Source organism: Rhinatrema bivittatum, chromosome 19 (genome assembly GCF_901001135.1).
Source record: "Rhinatrema bivittatum chromosome 19, aRhiBiv1.1, whole genome shotgun sequence".
NCBI lineage: Eukaryota > Metazoa > Chordata > Amphibia > Gymnophiona > Rhinatrematidae > Rhinatrema > Rhinatrema bivittatum.
Genome location: NC_042633.1, coordinates 11,584,414 through 11,604,105, shown reverse-complemented (window position 1 = coordinate 11,604,105; position 19,692 = coordinate 11,584,414). Strand labels below are relative to the sequence as shown.

At 46.7% G+C, this 19,692-nt stretch overlaps 1 protein-coding gene across 1 annotated transcript in view; it reads right to left on the bottom strand.

Annotated features, from left to right (window-relative positions):
- LOC115081147 (extracellular calcium-sensing receptor-like) overlaps nucleotides 1-19,296 on the bottom strand; it is a 50,410-nt gene extending 31,114 nt beyond the window's left edge. The window contains exons 1-2 of the mRNA XM_029585653.1: nucleotides 19,039-19,296; nucleotides 17,856-18,695 (exon numbers count right to left, since the gene is read on the bottom strand). Coding sequence (XP_029441513.1) covers nucleotides 17,856-18,695; nucleotides 19,039-19,296 — 1,098 coding nt within the window. The remainder of the gene's footprint in view (nucleotides 1-17,855; nucleotides 18,696-19,038) is intronic.
- Between the last annotated feature and the right edge of the window lie 396 nt (nucleotides 19,297-19,692).

The window sequence follows — 19,692 nt, the reverse complement described above, 5'->3', positions numbered from 1 at the left end:
TTTACCCACCGGTGAGAGGCTGTATGTGTGCACCCGGTGCAAATAGCTCATGTCTCTCAGAGAATGGAGATAAGAGTGGCAGATCTGGAGGCGCTGAATAAGACAGAAAGGTATATAGATGAGACCTTCAGGGACATAGTATCCAAGTCTCTACTCCAGTCTGGCAGCCCTGTTGCTGTCATGGAGGAGGAAGGTCTCCTGGTCAGAGAGCATCAACCTGGTGCAGCAGGAAAGGATCCTGTAGCAAGGACCTGCTCTCCAGGTGATGCATTATCATCTCACACTAAGGATGTGTCTCCCAGGGCTACTGCCTAGAAGGGAAGGGTTAGGATGGCCAACATAGTTGGTAATTCAATTATTACAAATATAGACAGCTGGGTTATGGGTGAATGAGAAGGTGGCAGACTTCATGCATCACCTAGATAGGATTTTAGACAGTGCTGGAGAGAAGCCAGCAGTCTTGGCACATATGGGAATTAAAGACATAGAAAAATGTGGGAGGGAGGTTCTGGAATCCAAATTTAGGCTCTTAGGTAGAAAGCTTAAATCCAGAACCTCCAGCGTAGAATTCTCTGAAATGCTCCCTGTTCCACGCGCAGGTCACCAGAGGCAGGCAGAGCTCCGGAGTCTCAATGTGTGGATGAGACGATGGTGCAAGGAAGAGGGATTCAGTTTTGTTAGGAACTGGGAAACCTTTTGGGGAAGGGGTATCTTTTCTGAAGGGATGGGCTCCACCTTAACCAGGGTGAAACCAGGCTGCTGGAGCTAAACTTTAAAAAGAAGATGGAGCAACATTTAAACTAGAACACAGGGAAAAAATAACAGTCTGTCAGAAGTGCATGGCTTGGAGGGAGGCTTCTCTGAAAGATATTAATGAAGCATTACAGTTAGGTCATCCCAACAGAGAGATTCCAATAATAAGGAGTTCTTGTGCCAATAAGAAAGAATCACCTGAGCTAAAAGATTCCAAATTATCCCTGTAACTGAAAAGAAGGTTATTAATACAAACAAAAAACACGCTTTGAAATGTTTGTATGCTAATTCCAGGAGTCTAAGAAGTATGTCGGGAGTGTTAGGATATAAAGCAGTGAATAATGACATAGACAATTGGCATCTCAGAAACTTGGTGGAAGGAGGATAACCAATGGGACAATTCTATACCTTGGTACAAGTTATATCACAATGATAGAGAGGAGCAACATGGTGGTGGGGTGGCACTTTATATCCGGGATGACAAAGAGTCCTACAGGATAAAGATCCTGCAAGAGACTAAATGTACAATTGGATCTTTATGGGAAGGTGTATACTACCATCCACCTGGCCAAAATGATGACAGTGAAATGGTAAGAGAAATTGTGGGAGGGATGCTCTGTTATCAAAATTTAGGCTCTTAGGTAGAAAGCTTAAATCCAGAACCTCCAGGGTAGCATTCTCTGAAATGCTCCCTGTTGCACGCGCAGGTCACCAGAGGCAGGCAGAGCTCCGGAGTCTCAATGCGTGGAAGAGACGATGGTGCAGGGAAGAGGGATTCGGTTTTGTTAGGAACTGGGGAACCTTTTGGAGAAGAGGGAATCTTTTCTTAAGGGATGGGCTCCACCTTCACCAGAGTGGAACCAGACTGCTGGCGCTAACCTTTAAAAAGGAGATAGAGCAGCTTTTAAACTAGAACAAAGGGGAAAGCCGACAGTCGCTCAGCAGCGCATGGTTCAGAGGGAGGTGTCTTTGAAGGCTACTAATGAAGCATTAGAGTTAGGGCATCCCGACAGAGAGGTTCCAATAATAAGAAAAGTAGTCCAAGTGCCTATAATTAAAAACTCACCTGCCCTAAAATATTCCAATTTATCCCTTCAACTGAAAACCAGAATGTAAATACAAACAAAAAACACACTTTGAAATATCTGTATGCTAATGCCAGAAGTCTAAGAAGCAAGATGGGAGAATTAGAGTGTATAGCAGTGAATGATGACACAGACTTAATTGGCATCTCAGAGACATGGTGAAAAGAGGGTAACCAATAGGATAGTGCTATACCTGGGTACAAATTCTTAGAGGTGTGATTCGGCCAAATCTTTTGGTTCAGCCTTCGGTATCGGCCCGCTGTGCGAAATTTTGTTTTCCTACGGTTCGGGTTGATTTTTTTCGGCCACCCCAAAAAACGAATTTTCCTGAAATTTTGGGAAAATCCGCTTCTCACCTCCCTATAATCCCCCCACCCTCCTGACCTCCCCAAGACTTACCGAAATTCCCTGGTGATCCAGCGGGGGTCCCGGGAGCGATTTCCCCCTCTCGAGCTGTCAGCTGCCAGTAATCAAAATGGCGCTGGTGGCCCTTTGCCCATACCATGTGACAGGGGCTACCGGTGCCATTGTTCGGCCCCTGTCACATGGTAGGAGCAATGGATGGCCTGCACCATCTTAAAAAAATGGCTCAGGCCAGCCATTGTTCATACCATGTGACAGGGGCTGACCAATGGCAATGGTAGCCCCTGTCACATGGTAAGGACAACGGGCCACTGGTGCCATTTTGATAAGTGGCAGCCGACGGCCTGAGAGGGGGGAGATCACTCCCGGGACCTTCGCTGGACCACCAGGGACTTTTGGAAAGTCTTGGGTGGGGGGGTCGGGACAGTGGGGGTTTGTAATTAATTACATTTAAAGGGTTGGGGTGGGTTTGGAGGGTTTTTTTTTCTAATGTGCCCTTTCTCCCCTCCAAAAAAAACAATAGGAAAACCACACAAAATTTTGTGGGTTTTCCTTTCATTTTGTCATCCCCTGAAATGCAACGAAATAGAAAATATCATTTTTATTTTCTATTTCGTTGCAAACGAATGCACATCCCTACAAATTATACTGTAATGATAGAGAGGAGCAAATTAGTGGCGGGGTGGAGCTGTATGTCCAGTATGGCAAAGAGTCCAACAGGAGAAAATATCATGCAAGACCCTAAATGTACAATTGAATCTTTATGGGTAGAAATCCTTTGTTTGTTAGGGAAGAGCATAGTGATAGGAATCGGAACCAGAATCGGTTCGGATTCCGGTTCCGATTCACATGTGGTTTTTTTTTCATCGGGCCCGATCGCAGTTTTGTTTATCGGCTGTGCCCGAGCCGATAAACAAAAAACCCACCCCGACCCTTTAAAACGAATACCTTAGTTTTCCCCACCCTCCCGACCCCCCAAAAAACTTTTTACAGGTACCTGGTGGTCCAGTGGGGGTCCCTGGAGCGATCTCCTGCTCCCGGGCCGTCGGCTGCCACTAATCAAAATGGTGCCGATGGCCCTTTGCCCTTACCATGTGACAGGGTATCCGTGCCATTGGCCGGACCCTGTCACATGGTAGGAGCACTGGATGGCCTGCGCCATCTTGTGCTCCTACCATGTGACAGGGCTGACCAATGGCACCGGAATCCGAACCGATACCGGTTCCGATTCACATCTCTACTTGCCTGGTACTTGCGTCTTGGATTGACTACTGTTGGACACAGGATGATGGGCCTGATGGACCCATTGGTCCGACCCAGTATGGCATATAAAAGAAAAAAATGGTTACATGAGTCATGGGGGGGGGGGGGGGGGAGTTACTAAGATGATTTTGGAAGGATTAGAACCTGAATCTGGTCATTAGGAATTCAGGGATAGGTCTCTGAGATATTTGATCCACTGGAGAGAGTAGTAGAGTCTCTTCTTCCTATGAGCTAAAGAGTAAGGACCTACTGGTCTGGAAGGAGTGGAACCCCTAAAGCATCATCTATCATTATCCATCTCATTGAGCTGTGTGGTTAAGGAGGAGAAGTATCCTGTTCTTCATTGAAGCCTAATGGAAGGAAAAGGCCTTACTGGGGACCTGAGAGGGAAAACTCTTCATTTGGACTATACTCAAGTGACGTGACAAAGTGAGTAACTGTTTTGTCTTTGGGATTATTTCATAAACTATGGCATCTGCTTTTCTCACAGGACAAGCAGGATGGTAGTCCTCACATATGGGTGACATCACAGGATGGAGCCCAATCACGGAACACTTTTGTCAAAGTTTCTAGAACTTTGACTGGCAGCTACTGGGCATGCCAAGCAGTGCACTGACCCTGCATCCAGCAGGGGTCCCCCTTCAATCTCTTTTCTTCTGTGCAGCAGTAGCCACGCGGGTTAAGGAGCTCTCTAGAGATTCCTGACAGGAATTTTCCTCACTGAACTTCTTTAAAAATTTTTCAAAAAATTCTACCACATAGGGGTCCCCCTATCAATATCAGTGCTCAGCAGTCGAAAGGTAAGGTTTTAACCCTGTTGCGGTCGATTCCCGTCGAGCTTTCCCTTCGGGGCCTACTGGTCATCAACCGCACCATGGCTAAATTTTTGTTGAAGCCATGGCGTCGGGTATTCATCAGTGCCCCGATTGTCCTCGAACAATGTCCAACACAGACCCACATAGAGTTTGTGTATTGTGCCTGGGCTCCAGCATTGATACCCTAACTTGTATCAAATGTGCCCAAATGACACGAAGGGCCGAAAAGCCCGCTTAGAAAAGAAGGAGTTTCTTTTTCATTCAAAACCTGTTGCGACCGTCACTTCCCGATGGCTTCACTCCGCCTACCTTTCCTATTTTGCGGCTCCTCCTGCTCTTCACGGATGCCTGGCTGCCGCAGCGTCCACCTGCCGTCCTCTCCGGCGTCCCCGGACCGGCTTGGGAGCTGCCTCCTGCCATGTTCTACAGGTACCTTAGGGCACGCGGGCCGCATGGCCCTCATTCTTATTTCATCATTGGCGCGTACCTCAGGGGCGTCCCCCTGTGATAACGTCACACTGCCCGGATATTTAAGCCTACAGTTTATTGCTAGCCATTCAGTTAGCAAGGGGAATTCTTACGGATGGGATTCGCTCTCCGTACCCAGCTACTCTACCTTTCCAACTTCTATTGGACTCTTTCTGCTAACGGGGTACCCACTCCTCGGGGGCCTCTTTTGCTTCTTTCAGGTCACTATCAGGTAACCGGTACTTGCTCCTCGAGGGCCTATGTTCCCTGACCTGCTGCCTGCATCTATCTCCTCTTCTACTTGGAAGAATTCACTATAGACACCATCAGTGAGTACTACTATCATTCACTCCTCAGAGCTGTCTCCCTTGAACAGGTACTCGCTCCTCGAGGGCCTGCCCCCGTTCCAGCACCAGTGCCATCTCCTACTTGGAACCGCTGTGTGAGTACTTTGCCAACAAGTCTCTCTGCCTCCAGGGATCTGGTACTCGCTCCTCGAGGGCCAGCTCTCCTTATCTCGGGGCTTCTCCATATTTGGGACTCTGTGAATGTTCTATTGTACTCACTTTCTCAGTTCTCTCCACTACAGCACTGCTACCAGAGGAACCGCTGCTCCAGCGCCCTGGGGAATACTAGCCCAGCCGGGCTACATCTTCTACTCACTACTGTCACCTCTGGTGACTTCTCAAACTGTCTAAATAAAGAAATATCTGTGTTTGTGTGTCCAGAGCTGAGCCTGACCTGTGGTCCCTCATGAGACTTCCCCCTGTGGGCGTGGTCAGCTGCCACAGTGTCTAAGGGTCCACCCAAACCTCACTAATTATAACAGATTGCTAACTCCATGGATCCAACACAGCTCAATGCCCTGCAGGCCATTCCGGGCCTGGCCCTGTGCATTGCTGAACAACAAGACGCATTGGAGAAACTCACTTCTGCGTTCCATCAGCTGTACACACAGAAGAATCAAGGCGCTGCTTCCAGTAATGAAGGTCAGTTACCTGAAGTAACTATAATGACTACGGTCCCTCTGGCTGCTCCAGTTCGTTTCTCTGGAGAGATTCAAAGAACTAGAGGTTTCCTAAATCAGTTCTGCATGCATTTTGCATTACAGCCTTCTCACTTCCCCACAGCCTACGCCAAGTCTACTTATATTCTATCTTATCTTGATGGAAGGGTCTTGTCTTGGGCCTCAATGCTGTGGGAACGTAAGGATCCAATTCTGCAGGATATTGACGGATTTTTGGATTTATTTAAATCCATTTTTGATGATCCTGCTCGAGTGACTGTTGCTGGTTCTGCTCTGGTGGACCTGAAGCAAGGCAACCGACCACTGGCTGATTTTGCAATAGAATTCAAGACTCTTGCTACGGAATTATACTGGGATCCCAATTGTCTGAAAATACTCTTCTTCAGAGGTCTGGATACTCGCTTGAAAGACGAGCTGGCCGCTCGTGAGACACCTGACTCGCTGGATGAACTAGTGGCTTTGGCTACTAGAATTGACCACCGGCTTTGTGATAAGGTGAAAGAACTCACGCCTAGTATAGGACTGGTTCAGAAGGAGGTTTGTGCTAAACCTGCACTTCTGATGGTTCCAGCAATACCTGTCGCCAGTGGAGAGGAACCGATGCAACTTGGTCGCAGTCACCTGACTTCAAAAGAGAGAAGACTTCGGAAGAGGCATAGCCTCGGTATGTACTGAGGACAAGCTGGTCACGATGTCCCAACATGCCCAATTCATCCGGAAAATGGATGGGCCTAAGTCCTGCTTGAGGACTGTTCTTAGGCCTTACTACGCCCTCTCCTCCGCTCCCTCTCCCAGTCTCCCTGATCTGCGGACCGTCCGAAATTCAAACTCTTTCCCTGGTGGATTCAGGGGCAGGAGGAAACTTTATACTTCGATGTCTAGTGGAACATTTGAGGATTCCCTTCGACACTTTGAAGGTTCCACTGCTCTTATCATCTATCCATGGAGAGCCTTTGCCGGGTGACGTGACCTGTCGCACTGAACCGGTGACCCTTTGCACCGGAGCCCTCCATACTGAGTCAATTCCCTTCTTTGTGTTAGAGAAGGCCATGCACCCTATCATTCTGGGGTTATCCTGATTGCAGTTGCATCAGCCTCAATTCTACTGGGCCAACTTGGAACTCTCCTGCTGGGGCCCAGGTTGTCATGGCAATTGCCTTAAGGAGGTTTATCCTGTCCTCTGCATGCCTACAACTCCAGTGATGTCAGGACTGCCGCCTCAATACGCATCATTCTGTGATGTGTTCTCCAAAGAAGCTGCTGACATCCTTCCTCCACATAGATCTTACGACTGGGCCATAAGGCTGAAACTGAACACTGAACCTCCTAAAGGACGTGTCTATCCACTCTCTGTAATAGAGAATAAGGCTATGTCCGAGTACATCGAAGAGAATTTACAGAAAGGATTCATTAGACCATCAAAGTCTCCAGCCGGTGCAGGCTTCTTCTTTGTGGGGAAGAAGTACGATACTTTACGTCCTTGTATCGACTATCGAGGTCTGAACGAGATTACAATCAAAGATCAATATCCCCTGCCTTTAATCTCAGAGCTGTTTGACCTCTGTGCCAAGATATTCTCGAAACTGGACCTGAAGGAAGCCTATAACTTAGTTCGCATTCGCAGCGGCGACAAATGGACAACAGCCTTCAACACTCGAGATGGTCATTTCGAGTACTTAGTAATGCCCTTCGGCCTGTGCAACGCACCCGCTGTGTTCCAGAACATGATGAACGACATCTTGCAGGACCTGTTGTACAAGAGTGTCGTAGTGTACCTAGATGACATCCTGATATTTTCTCAGGACTTGTCTACTCATCTAGAGGACGTCAAACAAGTACTATGAAGACTTCAAGAACATCGGCTCTACGCCAAGCTATCCAAGTGCGAATTCCATAAGGACTCTGTGCCTTTTCATGGCTATATTGTGTCTAAAGATGGCTTCCAGATGGATCCCCAAAAATTAGAGAGTATTAAAAATTGGTTCCAACCTACCAGCCTGAAGGCACTGAGATGATTTTTGGGGTTCACTAATTACTATAGAAGCTTTATAAAGAATTATTCTTCTTTAACTGTGCCCTTAACTGAAATGACCCGGAAAGGGACCAATGCCTCTAAATGGTCTGCGGAGGCCATTTCCATGTTCGAGGATTTAAAGACTGCCTTTTCCACTGAACCATGCCTGCATCATCCAGACCCCAACAAGCCATTCATCGTGGAGGTCGATGCTTCTGATGTCGGTGTGGGGGCTGTATTGAGCCAAACTGGAGACTCCAAATCCTTACTTCCCTGCTCCTTCTTCTCGCGACGTTTCTCTCCAGCAGAGAAGAACTTTGGGATCGGATATAAAGAGCTCCTGGCTATTAAGTTGGCATTCGAGGAATGGCGGTCTTGGCTCGAAGGCACTCAACATCAAATTACCGTGTTTACGGACCATAAGAATCTAGAGTATCTCCGCCATGCGCAATGTCTTAACCATAGACAAGCCAGATGGTCCTTATTTTTTAACCGTTTTGACTTCGTGCTCAAATATCGCCCCGGAGACAAGAATACCAGAGCTGATGCCTTGTCACGCTCCTTTCTCTTGGAGGATGTTCCAGAAGAACCTCAGCATATTATCGACCCAAAGAAAGTCATCTTGGAGGCTATTCATACTGTGCCCGCTGGTAAAACCATCGTGTCTAAACACCTCAGGAAGAAAATGCTCTATTGGGCACACGATTCCAAGCTGACTGGCCATCCTGGTCAACGCCGTACCCTGCTGAAGCTACAGAAGTATTATTGGTTGCCAACTATCAAGGAAGATTCACTCTCCTATCTTGTGCCAACTGTGCAAAGCACAAACCTACTTCTGGCCAACCGTGGGGATTGTTGCAACCGCTTCCAGCTCAGGAACAGCCCTGGATGCATATTGCTACTAACTTTGTAGTTGATCTACCCCTCTCTGGAGGTATGAATACCATTTGGGTCACAGTCGACCGCTTAAGCAAGATGGCCCATTTCGTGGTGCTGCCTGGCTAACCTTCAGCCTTGGAGCTTGTGATGCTCTTCATAACCCACATCTTTCGCCTTCACGGCCTACCGAAGCACATAGTCTCGGATTGAGGATCACAGTTCACGGCAACATTCTGGAAGGCTTTGTGCAAGCTTTTCGACATCTCTCTAGATTATACATCTGCCTATCATCCTCAATCAAATGGCCAAACAGAACGGATGAATAGGACCCTGAAACAGTTCATTCGTGCCTATGTGAGTTTCCGTCAGAATAACTGGGCTGAACTGTTACCATGGGCTGAATTCGCCATTAATTCTCATCCAGCATCATCCAGCATCATCGTCCATATACCACCTTTTGAAGTGGTATATGGACGTTCACCATCACCGCCACTTCCACTGAAGCTCTCAGTGACGTCCCCAGCAGCTCAGTCCACTGCTGATGATATCCATCAATTATGGACTCAGACGAAAGAAATGCTACTCAAAGCGAGTGATCAAGCCAAAAGGTTTTATGACGCTCACCATTCCAAAGCGCCTGTCTTTCAACCTGGTGACAAAGTCTGGCTATCCACTTAGACTGAAGTTACCTTAGACTGAAGTTACCCTCCACTCAATTTGCTCCTCGCTACGTTGGACCATTTCCAATCGTCTGACGTCTTGGCAACATCACTTACAGTCTGAAGCTACCACCTGGATTAAACATCCACAACGCTTTCCATGTTTCACTTTTGAAACAACTCATTCTCAGTGAGTTATCTTCTAAGTCTCAGGAACCATCTCCCATCAATGCAGACGATGACCTAGAATACAAGGTCGAAGCCATCCTTGATGTCCGAAGACGAGGCAAGACTTGGGAATACCTTCTTTCATGGGAAGGTTTTGGCCCCGAAGAAAATTCTTGGGAGCCTCTGGGTAATATCCTTGACAAGGAGATGCTCCATCAGTTTCAATCTCTCGCATCCTTGGAAACTAAAACCTGGAACCCGCAGAGGAGACCACCCTTTGAAGGGAGGTACTGTTGCAACCGTCACGTCCTGACGGCTTCACTCCGCCTACCTTTCCTTTTTTGCGGCTCCTCCTGCTCTTCACTGATGCCTGGCTGCCACGGCGTCCACCTGCTGTCCTCTCTGGTGTCCCAGGACCAGCTTGGGCGCTGCCTCCCGCCATGTTCTACAGGTACCTTAGGGCATGCACGCCGCGCGGCGCTTATTCTTATTTCCTCATTGGCGCGTTCCTCAGGGGCATCCCCCTGTGATGATGTCACGCTGCCCGGATATTTAAGCCTACAGTTTATTGCTAGCCATTGAGTTAGCAAGGGGAATTCTTACAGATGGGATTTGCTCTCCGTACCCAGCTACTCTGCCTTTCCAACTTCTATTGGCCTCTTTCTGCTAACAGGTACCTGCTCCTCGGGGGCCTCTTTTGCTTCTTTCAGGTCACTATCAGGTAACCGATACTCGTTCCTCGAAGGCCCATGTTCCCTGACCCGCTGACAGCATCTATCTCCTCTTCTATTTGGAAGAATTCGCTACAGACACCATCAGTGAGTACTATTATCATCCACTCCTCAGAGCTGTCTCCCTGGAACCAGGTACTCGCTCCTTGAGGGCCTGCCTCCGTTCCAGCGCCAGTGCCATCTCCTACGTGGAACCGCTGTGTGAGTACTTTGTCAACGAGTCTCTCTGCATCCAGGGATCTGGTACGTGCTCCTCGAGGCCAGCTCTCCCTGTCTTGGGGCTTCTTCATATTTGGGACTCTGTGAATGTTCTATTGTACTCACTTTCTCAGTTCTCTCCACTACAGCACTGCTACTGGAGGAACCCCTGTTCCAGCACCCTGGGGAATACTAGCCCAGCTGGGCTACATCTTCTACTCACTACTGCCATCTCTGGTGGCTTCTCAAACTATCTAAATAAAGAAATATCTGTGTTTGTGTGTCCAGAGCTGAGCCTGACCTGTGGCCCCTCACGGGACCTCCCCCTTGGGCATGTTCAGCTGCCACAGTGTCCAAGGGTCCACCCAAACCTCACTAATTATAACAAAACCCCCGATTCCATCTACCGCTTCGACTTTGTCTGAGCCGGTGCCATCAACCTCTTGCCAGCAGCGGAATACCAGTGTTGCCCGACCAGCATCGACTTCGCCAAAGGTGTCGACATCTTCTTCATCACTGCAGGAGAAGGACTGAGGGGAATATTGTGAAAAGCATCAACACCATCATCGAAAGGCTCAATCTGCTGATCCAGGCAAGCCCTCCACATCAGCGTCGACAGAGCCACCGACAAAGAAATCCCATCCAGAGAAGGCCCCATCCTCCTCTATTACCGGGTCACTGAGGCATTCCCCACCTTCATCGGTGCAGGGAGCCACGACCCCACTTTTACCAGTGGACCCTCCGGCTATGCCTCTATTGCTTCCTATTCTGGAGCCGGGGTTACTTGCCCCAGGCCTCCTTGAAGAATTGGATAGGATGATCCATGAGGCCATCGGAAAAGCACTGCAGGGATTCCAGCCTCCATCGACGCCGGTACCTGTGCCCAAGCCGGTCACCGATCTGATTCCTGAGGCGCTCGCACCACTACTGGGTAAACTGGATGCGTTGATCGGTGCCCTCTTCCTTCAACGCTGATACCTTCATCATCAGATGGCGAAGAAACACCGATACCCATACTGCCGTCTGGAATTCTGCCACCGTCTCATCCATCGATGTCACCGGTTCCATCGGTGCCACCATCGATACCCAGGCCTGGCCCTTCAGGAATAATGCCATTTCTTCCCTCTGAAGATCCTCAGGGATCAACCATATGATCCTTGGACTGATGATTCTTCCCAGGATACAGATGATCTGCCTTCACAGCCCTCTCCTCCTGAAGAGAGAAGGTGTTCTACTCCAGAGGCTCTCTCTTTCATTAACTTCATTAAAGAAATGTCTGAGACAATTCCTTTTCAGCTTCACACTGAAGAAGATTCAAGGCACAAGATGCTGGAAGTGCTCCAGTTCCTTGATGCCCCTAAGGAAATCATGTCTATTCCTATTCATGAAATTCTAATTGATCTTCTAAAGAGGAACTGGGAACACCCAGGGACGTTTCCACCTGTCAACCGTAAAACAGATTTCACCTATCTTGTGTACCCCCCCCCCTCCACCCCCACCCCACCTGGCACATATATTTATTTGAGGTATTTTCTGTTGCCTTGCTCAAAATTTGTATTCTTAAGCTGGGAATTGCACCGGAAAATTTGATAGGAGGATGGGGGATGGTTTCATATATTTGTTAATAGGCAACCCCCTCGGTGCCTTGCTTTCTAATCATTAACATACCCTCCAACCTCCGTTATTTTTATTACAAACGTATATTTTAAAAAAACTTTCAGAGATAGGCTACAGAGAATCCCTTCTTTTTTCTTTGAACTTCAATCTTATGTCCATATATTTTCTTCGTGTGTAACACACTTTATTAATTCATTAGACCGTAAGAAATTTAACCACTGTACTTAGCTTTAAAATGTCTTGAATAATCCCGACTTGCGCAAATTTCAACATCCAATGTCTTCCTCAGGGTTTATCCATATTCATTTTTTATCCTTTTTTTTCTTTTCATAAAATCCAAAGAGATGTTCTTTTATTCCTCCTCAACTTCCTTGGTGCTCGACAAGCCTCCGTGTAACGCTATTCCTGATGGCGTCCTAAGGAAATCATGTCTATTCCTATTCATGAAGGTGTCAGGAATAGCGTTACATGGAGGCTTGTCGAGCACCGAGGAAGTTGAGGAGGGATAAAAGAACATCTCTTTGGATTTTATGAAAAGAAAAAAAGGATAAAAAATGAATATGGATAAACCCTGAGGAAGACATTGGATGTTGAAACTTGCACAAGTCGGGATTATTCAAGACATTTTAAAGCTAAGTGGTTAAATTTCTGACGGTCTAATGAATTAATAAAGTGTGTTACACATGAAGAAAATATATGGACATAAGATTGAAGTTAAAAGAAAAAAGAAAAAAGAGGGGATTCTCTGTAGCCTATCTCTGAAAGTTTTTTAAAATATACGTTTGGAATAAAAATAACGGAGGTTGGAGAGTGTGTTAATGATTAGACAGCAAGGCACCGAGGGGGTTGCCTATTAACAAATATATGAAACCATCCCCCGTCCTCCTTTCAAATTTTCCGGTGCAATTCCCGGCTTAAGAATACAAATTTTGAGCAAGGCAACAGAAAATACCTCAAATAAATATATGTGCCAGGTGGGGGGGTTTTGTGTAGCAGACATACACTTGGTGTAGATCTCTTTTTTTGAAATAGTGACCTATCTTGTGCAGTCAGCTCCTGGGTTTCAGAGATCACAACTGGATCATCACTCAGTGGTTGTGGAATCAGCCCAGAAAAAGGCACGGCATTCCAAACCTCATTCCTCCATACCTCCAGGGAAGGAGCAAAAATCCCTGGATGCTTTTGGCAGACGGGTCTTTCGTGGTTCAATGCTTATATCTCGCATTGCTTCTTACCAGTTATATATGACCCAGTATAACAGAAATCTTTTTAAGAATATCCAGGATTTCTCTGAATCTTTACCTGACCAGTTCCAGGATGACCTGAATGCTCTGGCTCAAAAAGGCCTAGATGCGGTCAAGCATGAGGTCCATGCTGCGTATGACATATTTGACACTGCCTCTAGAGTGTCCACAGCGGGCATTAGTGCAAGAAGATGGGCCTGGTTGAAATCCTCAGACCAAAGACCAGAGGTACAGGACAGGTTGGCTGACCTGCCCTGTACTGGTGATAATCTCTTTGGAGACAAGATCCAGGAGACTGTGGCGCAGCTAAAGGACCACCATGAAACGCTGCGTCAACTTTCCTCAGTGCCTGCTGACTTCTCATCTACCTCTAAGAGGATATTCAGACGAGATTCTAAGAGGCCGGCTTACAAACCAAGAAGGTATTATCCTCCAGCTTCCCAAGGTCACCCTTCCAAGCCTTATCAAAAAGGTCAGTCCAGGCAATCCCAACCTCAGAAAGCCCAACCTGCTCCTCAGCCAGGACCAGCATCAAGGTTTTGACTCCTTCCTGGAGAGCAAAGCCAACCTCCTCTACCACCTGTACCAGTCGGAGGCCGATTGTGCCACTTCACCAACATTTGGCACACAGTCACCAACGATCAGTGGGTACTTGCAGTAGTCACTCACGGTTACCATCTCAATTTCCTGACTGTACCGGTGGACACCCCACCTCGACTGACGTGGGGATCGTCCGACCACTCTCTCCTTCTGGAACAGGAGGTTTCAACCCTCCTCCACTCATGGGCAATAGAACCAGTGCCCCCTCCCAACAGGGGCAGGGGTTCTATTCCCGGTTTTTCCTAATCCCAAAAAAGGCAGGTGGCTTTTGTCCAATTCTGGACCTTCGCGCCCTAAACAAGTATCTACAAAGAGAGGTTCAAGATGGAACCTTTGGTTCGCTACTTCCTCTTCTGCAAAAAGGAGATTGGCTATGCTCTCTAGATCTCCAGGATGTATACATGCACATCTCGATTATTCCATCTCATTGCAAATTCCTGCGATTCTTGGTAGGCCCTCATCACTTTCAGTACCTTGTCATACCATTCGGCCTAGCGTCTGCTCCATGAGTATTCACCAAGTGCCTCGTAGTAGTTGCCGCCTTTCTCAGGAGTCAGGGGGTCCATGTCTACCTTTATCTCGATGATTGGTTGATAAGGGCTCCGACTCAGCCAGCCACATTGGTGTCCTTGTGTCTCACTCTCTATACCCTGATCTCCCTAGGGTTTCTAATCAACTATCCCAAATCCAAGATAGTTCCATCCCAAACCCTATCCTTTATAGGGGCCAACCTAAACACAATACAGGCGAAAGCCTTCCTCCCTCAGGATCGGGCTTTCACCCTAATCTCTCTGGCGCATCATTTACAGACTCAAGTATCCTCAACTGCTCGTCACTTCCTCATACTGTTGGGACACATGGCGTCCGCGGTGCATGTCACGCCGATGGCCCACCTAGCCATGAGAATTATGCAGTGGACCTTAAAATTCCAGTGGATTTAAGCTTGTCAACCAATGTCCAGCATTGTTCACGTTACCACACAACTCCGACTATCACTGGCCTGGTGGATGCAACACTCCAATTTACTTCAAGGCCTTCCATTTCAGGATATGGAACCTCAAATTACCTTGACAACAGATGCCTCCAACCTAGGGTGGGGTGCTCATATTGGCGACCTGCAGACTCAGGGAACCTCATCTCCAGAGGAAGCCAAACACCAGATAAATTTCCTGGAGCTTCGGGCAATCAGATATGCCCTCAGTGCATTTCAGGATTTCCTTTTAAACAAGGCCATCCTGATTCAAACCGACTATCAGGTGATGATGTGGTATATCAACAAGCAAGGTGGAACAGGCTCCTACCTCCTGTGTCAGGAAGCTGCACAGATATGGGCGTGGGCCCTTTCCCACTCGATGTGCCTCTCAGCCACCTACTTGCCGGGCGTGGACAATGTGTTGGCGGACAAGTTGAGCCGCACGTTTCTTCTGCACGAGTGGTCTCTCAACCCCATGGTAGCAGACACAATATTCCAATGTTGGGGCTACCCTCACATAGACTTATTTGCGTCAGTCCACAATCACAAAGTAGAAAACTTCTGCTCTCTGACTCGCAGTCACCACTCGCAACCGAGGGATGCTTTCTCCCTCTCGTGAGCCAGCGGTCTCCTCTATGCATACCCTCCACTTCCACTAATATCGAAGACTCTCGTGAAGTTACAGAAGGACAAGGGCATCATGATTCTGATAGTCCCTCGCTGGCCATGCCAGGTGTGGTTTCCAATCCTCCAGGACTTATCAGTACACTGCCACATTCCTCTGGGGAAGGATCTGCTTCTGATAACTCAGAACAACGGATGCCTCCACCACCACAACTTCCAGGCCCTATCTCTGACTGCCTGGATGTTGAAAGGTTAATACTCCAACCTCTTAACCTTTCAGAGTCGGTGTCCCGAGTCCTGGTAGCTTCACGAAAGCCTTCATGAGAAAGTCTTATCATTCTAAATGGAAGAGGTTTACAGTATGGTGCACTTCTATGTCCTTAGATCCCTTCACTTGTTCCACGGAGAAGTTTCTGGACTACCTCTGGCACCTGTCGGAGGCAGGCCTAAAAACTTCCTCCATCAGGGTGTATGTCAGTGCGGTAGCCGCGTTTCATAAAGGCGTGGGGAATGTTCTATTTCGACACAACCCTTAGTAACACACTTTATGAGAGGTTTGTTCCACCTAAAACCTCCTCTGCGCCCTCCGGCCCCTGCTTGGGACCTCAAAGTAGTTTTGGGGCGGCTCATTAAACCTCCCTTTGAGCCTCTCCATTCCTGAGATCTCCGTTATCTCACATGGAAAGTAGCTTTCCTTCTTGCTATCACATCCGCACGCAGAGTTAGTGAATTGCAGGCATTAGTTACCTACCCGCCTTACACAAACATTCTGCAGGACAAGGTAGTGCTCCGCACTCACCATAAATGTTTACCAAAGGAAGTGTCGGAATTTCATATTAATCAATCTATTATCCTACCTACCTTTTTTCCCAGGCCCCATTCAAACCCAGGAGAACAGGCTCTGCATTCTTTGGACTGCAAACGTGCCCTAGCCTTCTATCTAGACCGCACATTGGCCCACAGGAAATCCACTGAATTGTCTGTCTCTTTCGATACCATCAAATTGGGAAATCCTGTGGGAAAGCAGACCCTCTCCTCCTGGTTAGCGGACTACATTTCTTTTTGCTACCAGCAAGCAGGCATTCCGCTGCAAGACGGTGTAAAAGCACACTCTGTCAGGGCCATGGCGACATCAGTAGCACACCTCCGTTCGGTGCCGCTTGCTGATATTTGTAAGGCTTCTACCTGAAGTTCTCTCTATACCTTTGCAGCCCATTACTGCTTAGATAAGGCTGGCATACAGGATTTCATCTTTGGCCAGTCTATTCTACGCAACTTGTTTTCAGTTTAACTTCCCAACATTCTTCCACCAACCCGTTCAGGGTTCAGGATGCCCTTCTAACCAAATTTCCACCCCTGTTGTTGTGCTTGTTGCACGTCTTTGGGTGCATTTGGTGCTTTGCTCGGGCATCCTCAGCTCGGTACTCACCCATATGTGAGGACTACCATTCTGCTTGTCCTGTGAGAAAGCAGAGTTGCTTACCTGTAACAGGTGTTCTCACAGGACAGCAGGATGTTAGTCCTCACGAAACCCGCCCGCAACCCCGCGCAGTTGGGGTCGCTTAAGTTTTCTTATGTTATTTTTCGCATGTTCCTTTTACTATAAGACGAGACTGAAGGGGGACCCCTGCTGGCTGCAGGGTTGGTGCTATGCTGGGGATGCCCAGTAGGTGCCAGTAAAAGTTCTAGAAACTTTGACAAAAGTGTTCCGTCATTGGGCTCCATCCTGTGATGTCACCCATATGTGAGGACTAACATCCTGCTGTCCTGTGAGAACACCTGTTACAGGTAAGCAACTCTGCTTTCCTGCATCTTGGATATTTTGTCTTTTTTGTAATAAATTTGTTGTTTGAATTGCCAAGTTGTGTAGACTACATTTTTTAAATTCCTTGAGCCCTGAAGGTAATCCTGCTCACCACAACTCAAATCCTTGCATTTCTCCAGAGACTGCAATGATTTGGCTAAGGTTCAACAGCAAGATAGATTGGGGGTGGTTAAATATATTTGCTATAGAATTTATGTATGCTGCAAATTTCACAAAGCACACTCGATCATTTTATGTAAATTGTAAACTCAGAGAGCACCATTTTGACAGAGCAGTATATACAAATATTAAATATTAATAATCATAATTTTGAATACAACTTAAATAGCCGTAGACATTTTATACACATAGCAAGTCAATATTCAAACAGAATGTATGCAAGTAGCTGGTGTTTTAAGACCAATTATGTTTCTGTAGGCTACACGTACATGTACTTCTGCAGTTAGATGCCTTTTTACAAATTTACCTTATACTGTGTGTCATTGTAAACTACTGAACTATACAGTTGATTTTTACTGATAGTCACATATCTCAAAATGTAGCCCATACCTGCCAAGGCTCAAAGTGTTTGATGTCCCCACATGACCCATTGAAGAAAGGTCCTTTTCCAGGTTCACAGGTATACATGGCATGGAGGGCATGGGCCACCATGTACACAGCATTATAAGCATTATAAACTGACCTTAGCTTTGTCATATCAAAGAAACGGATGTTAAGGGACCTCAAGTCTTCCTTTCCGGTGCAGAGTTTACCTTTTCTGCTTAGTTCTTCAAGAGTGACCTGGTCCATGTTGGGGTCAGCCCACCTGCAGCCAAAGGCTTCTTCCCAAAATTGTCCAACAAAGATGTCTTCTGTAGTTCTGAGAGGATGAAGGTCATAGAGGTAGTCTTTGAAGTTTGGAATGTTGCCTGTAGGAACAAAGAGTGCAAGAGTTCCTTTCAGAGTTTTTAAGAAATCCTTTTCATTAAATTTTGGATTGAAAGCCCAGCCATCAGAAGCAATCCAGACTTTCCCAGGTATATCACTCTTTGCAATTGCCAGCATCACCGGAAAGAGACTGTTGCCAGAGGAAAAGACCACAATGATCCTGGCTGTCATCTTCTTCACCACCTCCACAATGCGCTTTGTCTTCTCTTGAGAGTAAAATAGGGGGATGATTTCATAGAAGGCTACGCACACTCCAGCCATGATTAGCTCTTCTTTTAGCATCTGACTCCCAATCTGTCCATATTCATTGTCCTCAGCAAGGATTCCAATCCACGTCCAACCGAAGAAGGTGATCAACCGGGCGATGCCCAGAGACTGGTACTCATCACTTGGAGTAGTGCGGAGGAAAGAAGGAAATCGATTTTTATCACTAAGAGTAGCTACAGTTGAGGCATAGCTGATCTAGAAGAATTTCACCAACAGCATTAATTAGTTTTTGTTGCTCTAGATCAGCATTTATGAGAGTGATAACATATATTATTTTTCCTTGTTTTTACAGGGTATCTCAAAACACAGAAAACATTTTTCATCCCTAACCATGTCCTCTATATTAGAGGTGATTAACCTGTTCAGCACCAGCCACCCCTTCTCTTTCTTGACAATAAATAATAGCAACCATAATGACTTCCCATACAACCACTTCTTCAGTCTGTCTTTTGAAAGGAACCAAGCAATGCACTGACATTGCCTATACATCTAACCAGAGCAGCAGGCTATTCCATACTTTATTATAGCTGATCCATACCTGTGTCTGTTTGTAGACTCCCAGTAGTTGAGCTATGGCTATGGACATCCGAGATAGGGTATCTCCAATCACTGCAGCTAATGGAGATGTTCCCCTGCAGGCATAATTTGGAATGGGGTCTTTGTTTCCAGAGAGTTGCCACATTGTACCTTGAAGGGACTTGGACTGGGCATTGCAGGAGTCGTATATCCAGAACCCCAAGGTGATGTTGGGCAGTAAGTAGCTGTTTTTGTTAATTTCTTTCAAGGCAAATGCCATGACATTCACATGTTGATAAATAGGCAATTGTAGTCTAAAGAAAACCCCAGAAAATATATTTAGAACATAAGCAAATGTACACAGAGAGTGAATTTTTAATGGAGTTACTACGGTAAAAGTAGCAGATACTGTAGCAATTTACGTGTGTCAAACTTTTTGAAAGTTCAGCTATATGGAGTAAATTTTCAAAGGAGTTCTGCATGTAAAAGTAGCATTTTTTTTTAATCACATTTTAATGTGCATAATTCCATTAGAAAATCTCCAAAGGGAACATGTTCAATACAGTCCCCAACTAGCAATTCACAAACCCAGCTAATTTAGAAGTTCATGGTACAGGAGTACATTGAGTTTAAATATCAGCTTATCTGGGGATAAATTTATGCACATACAGTAAAC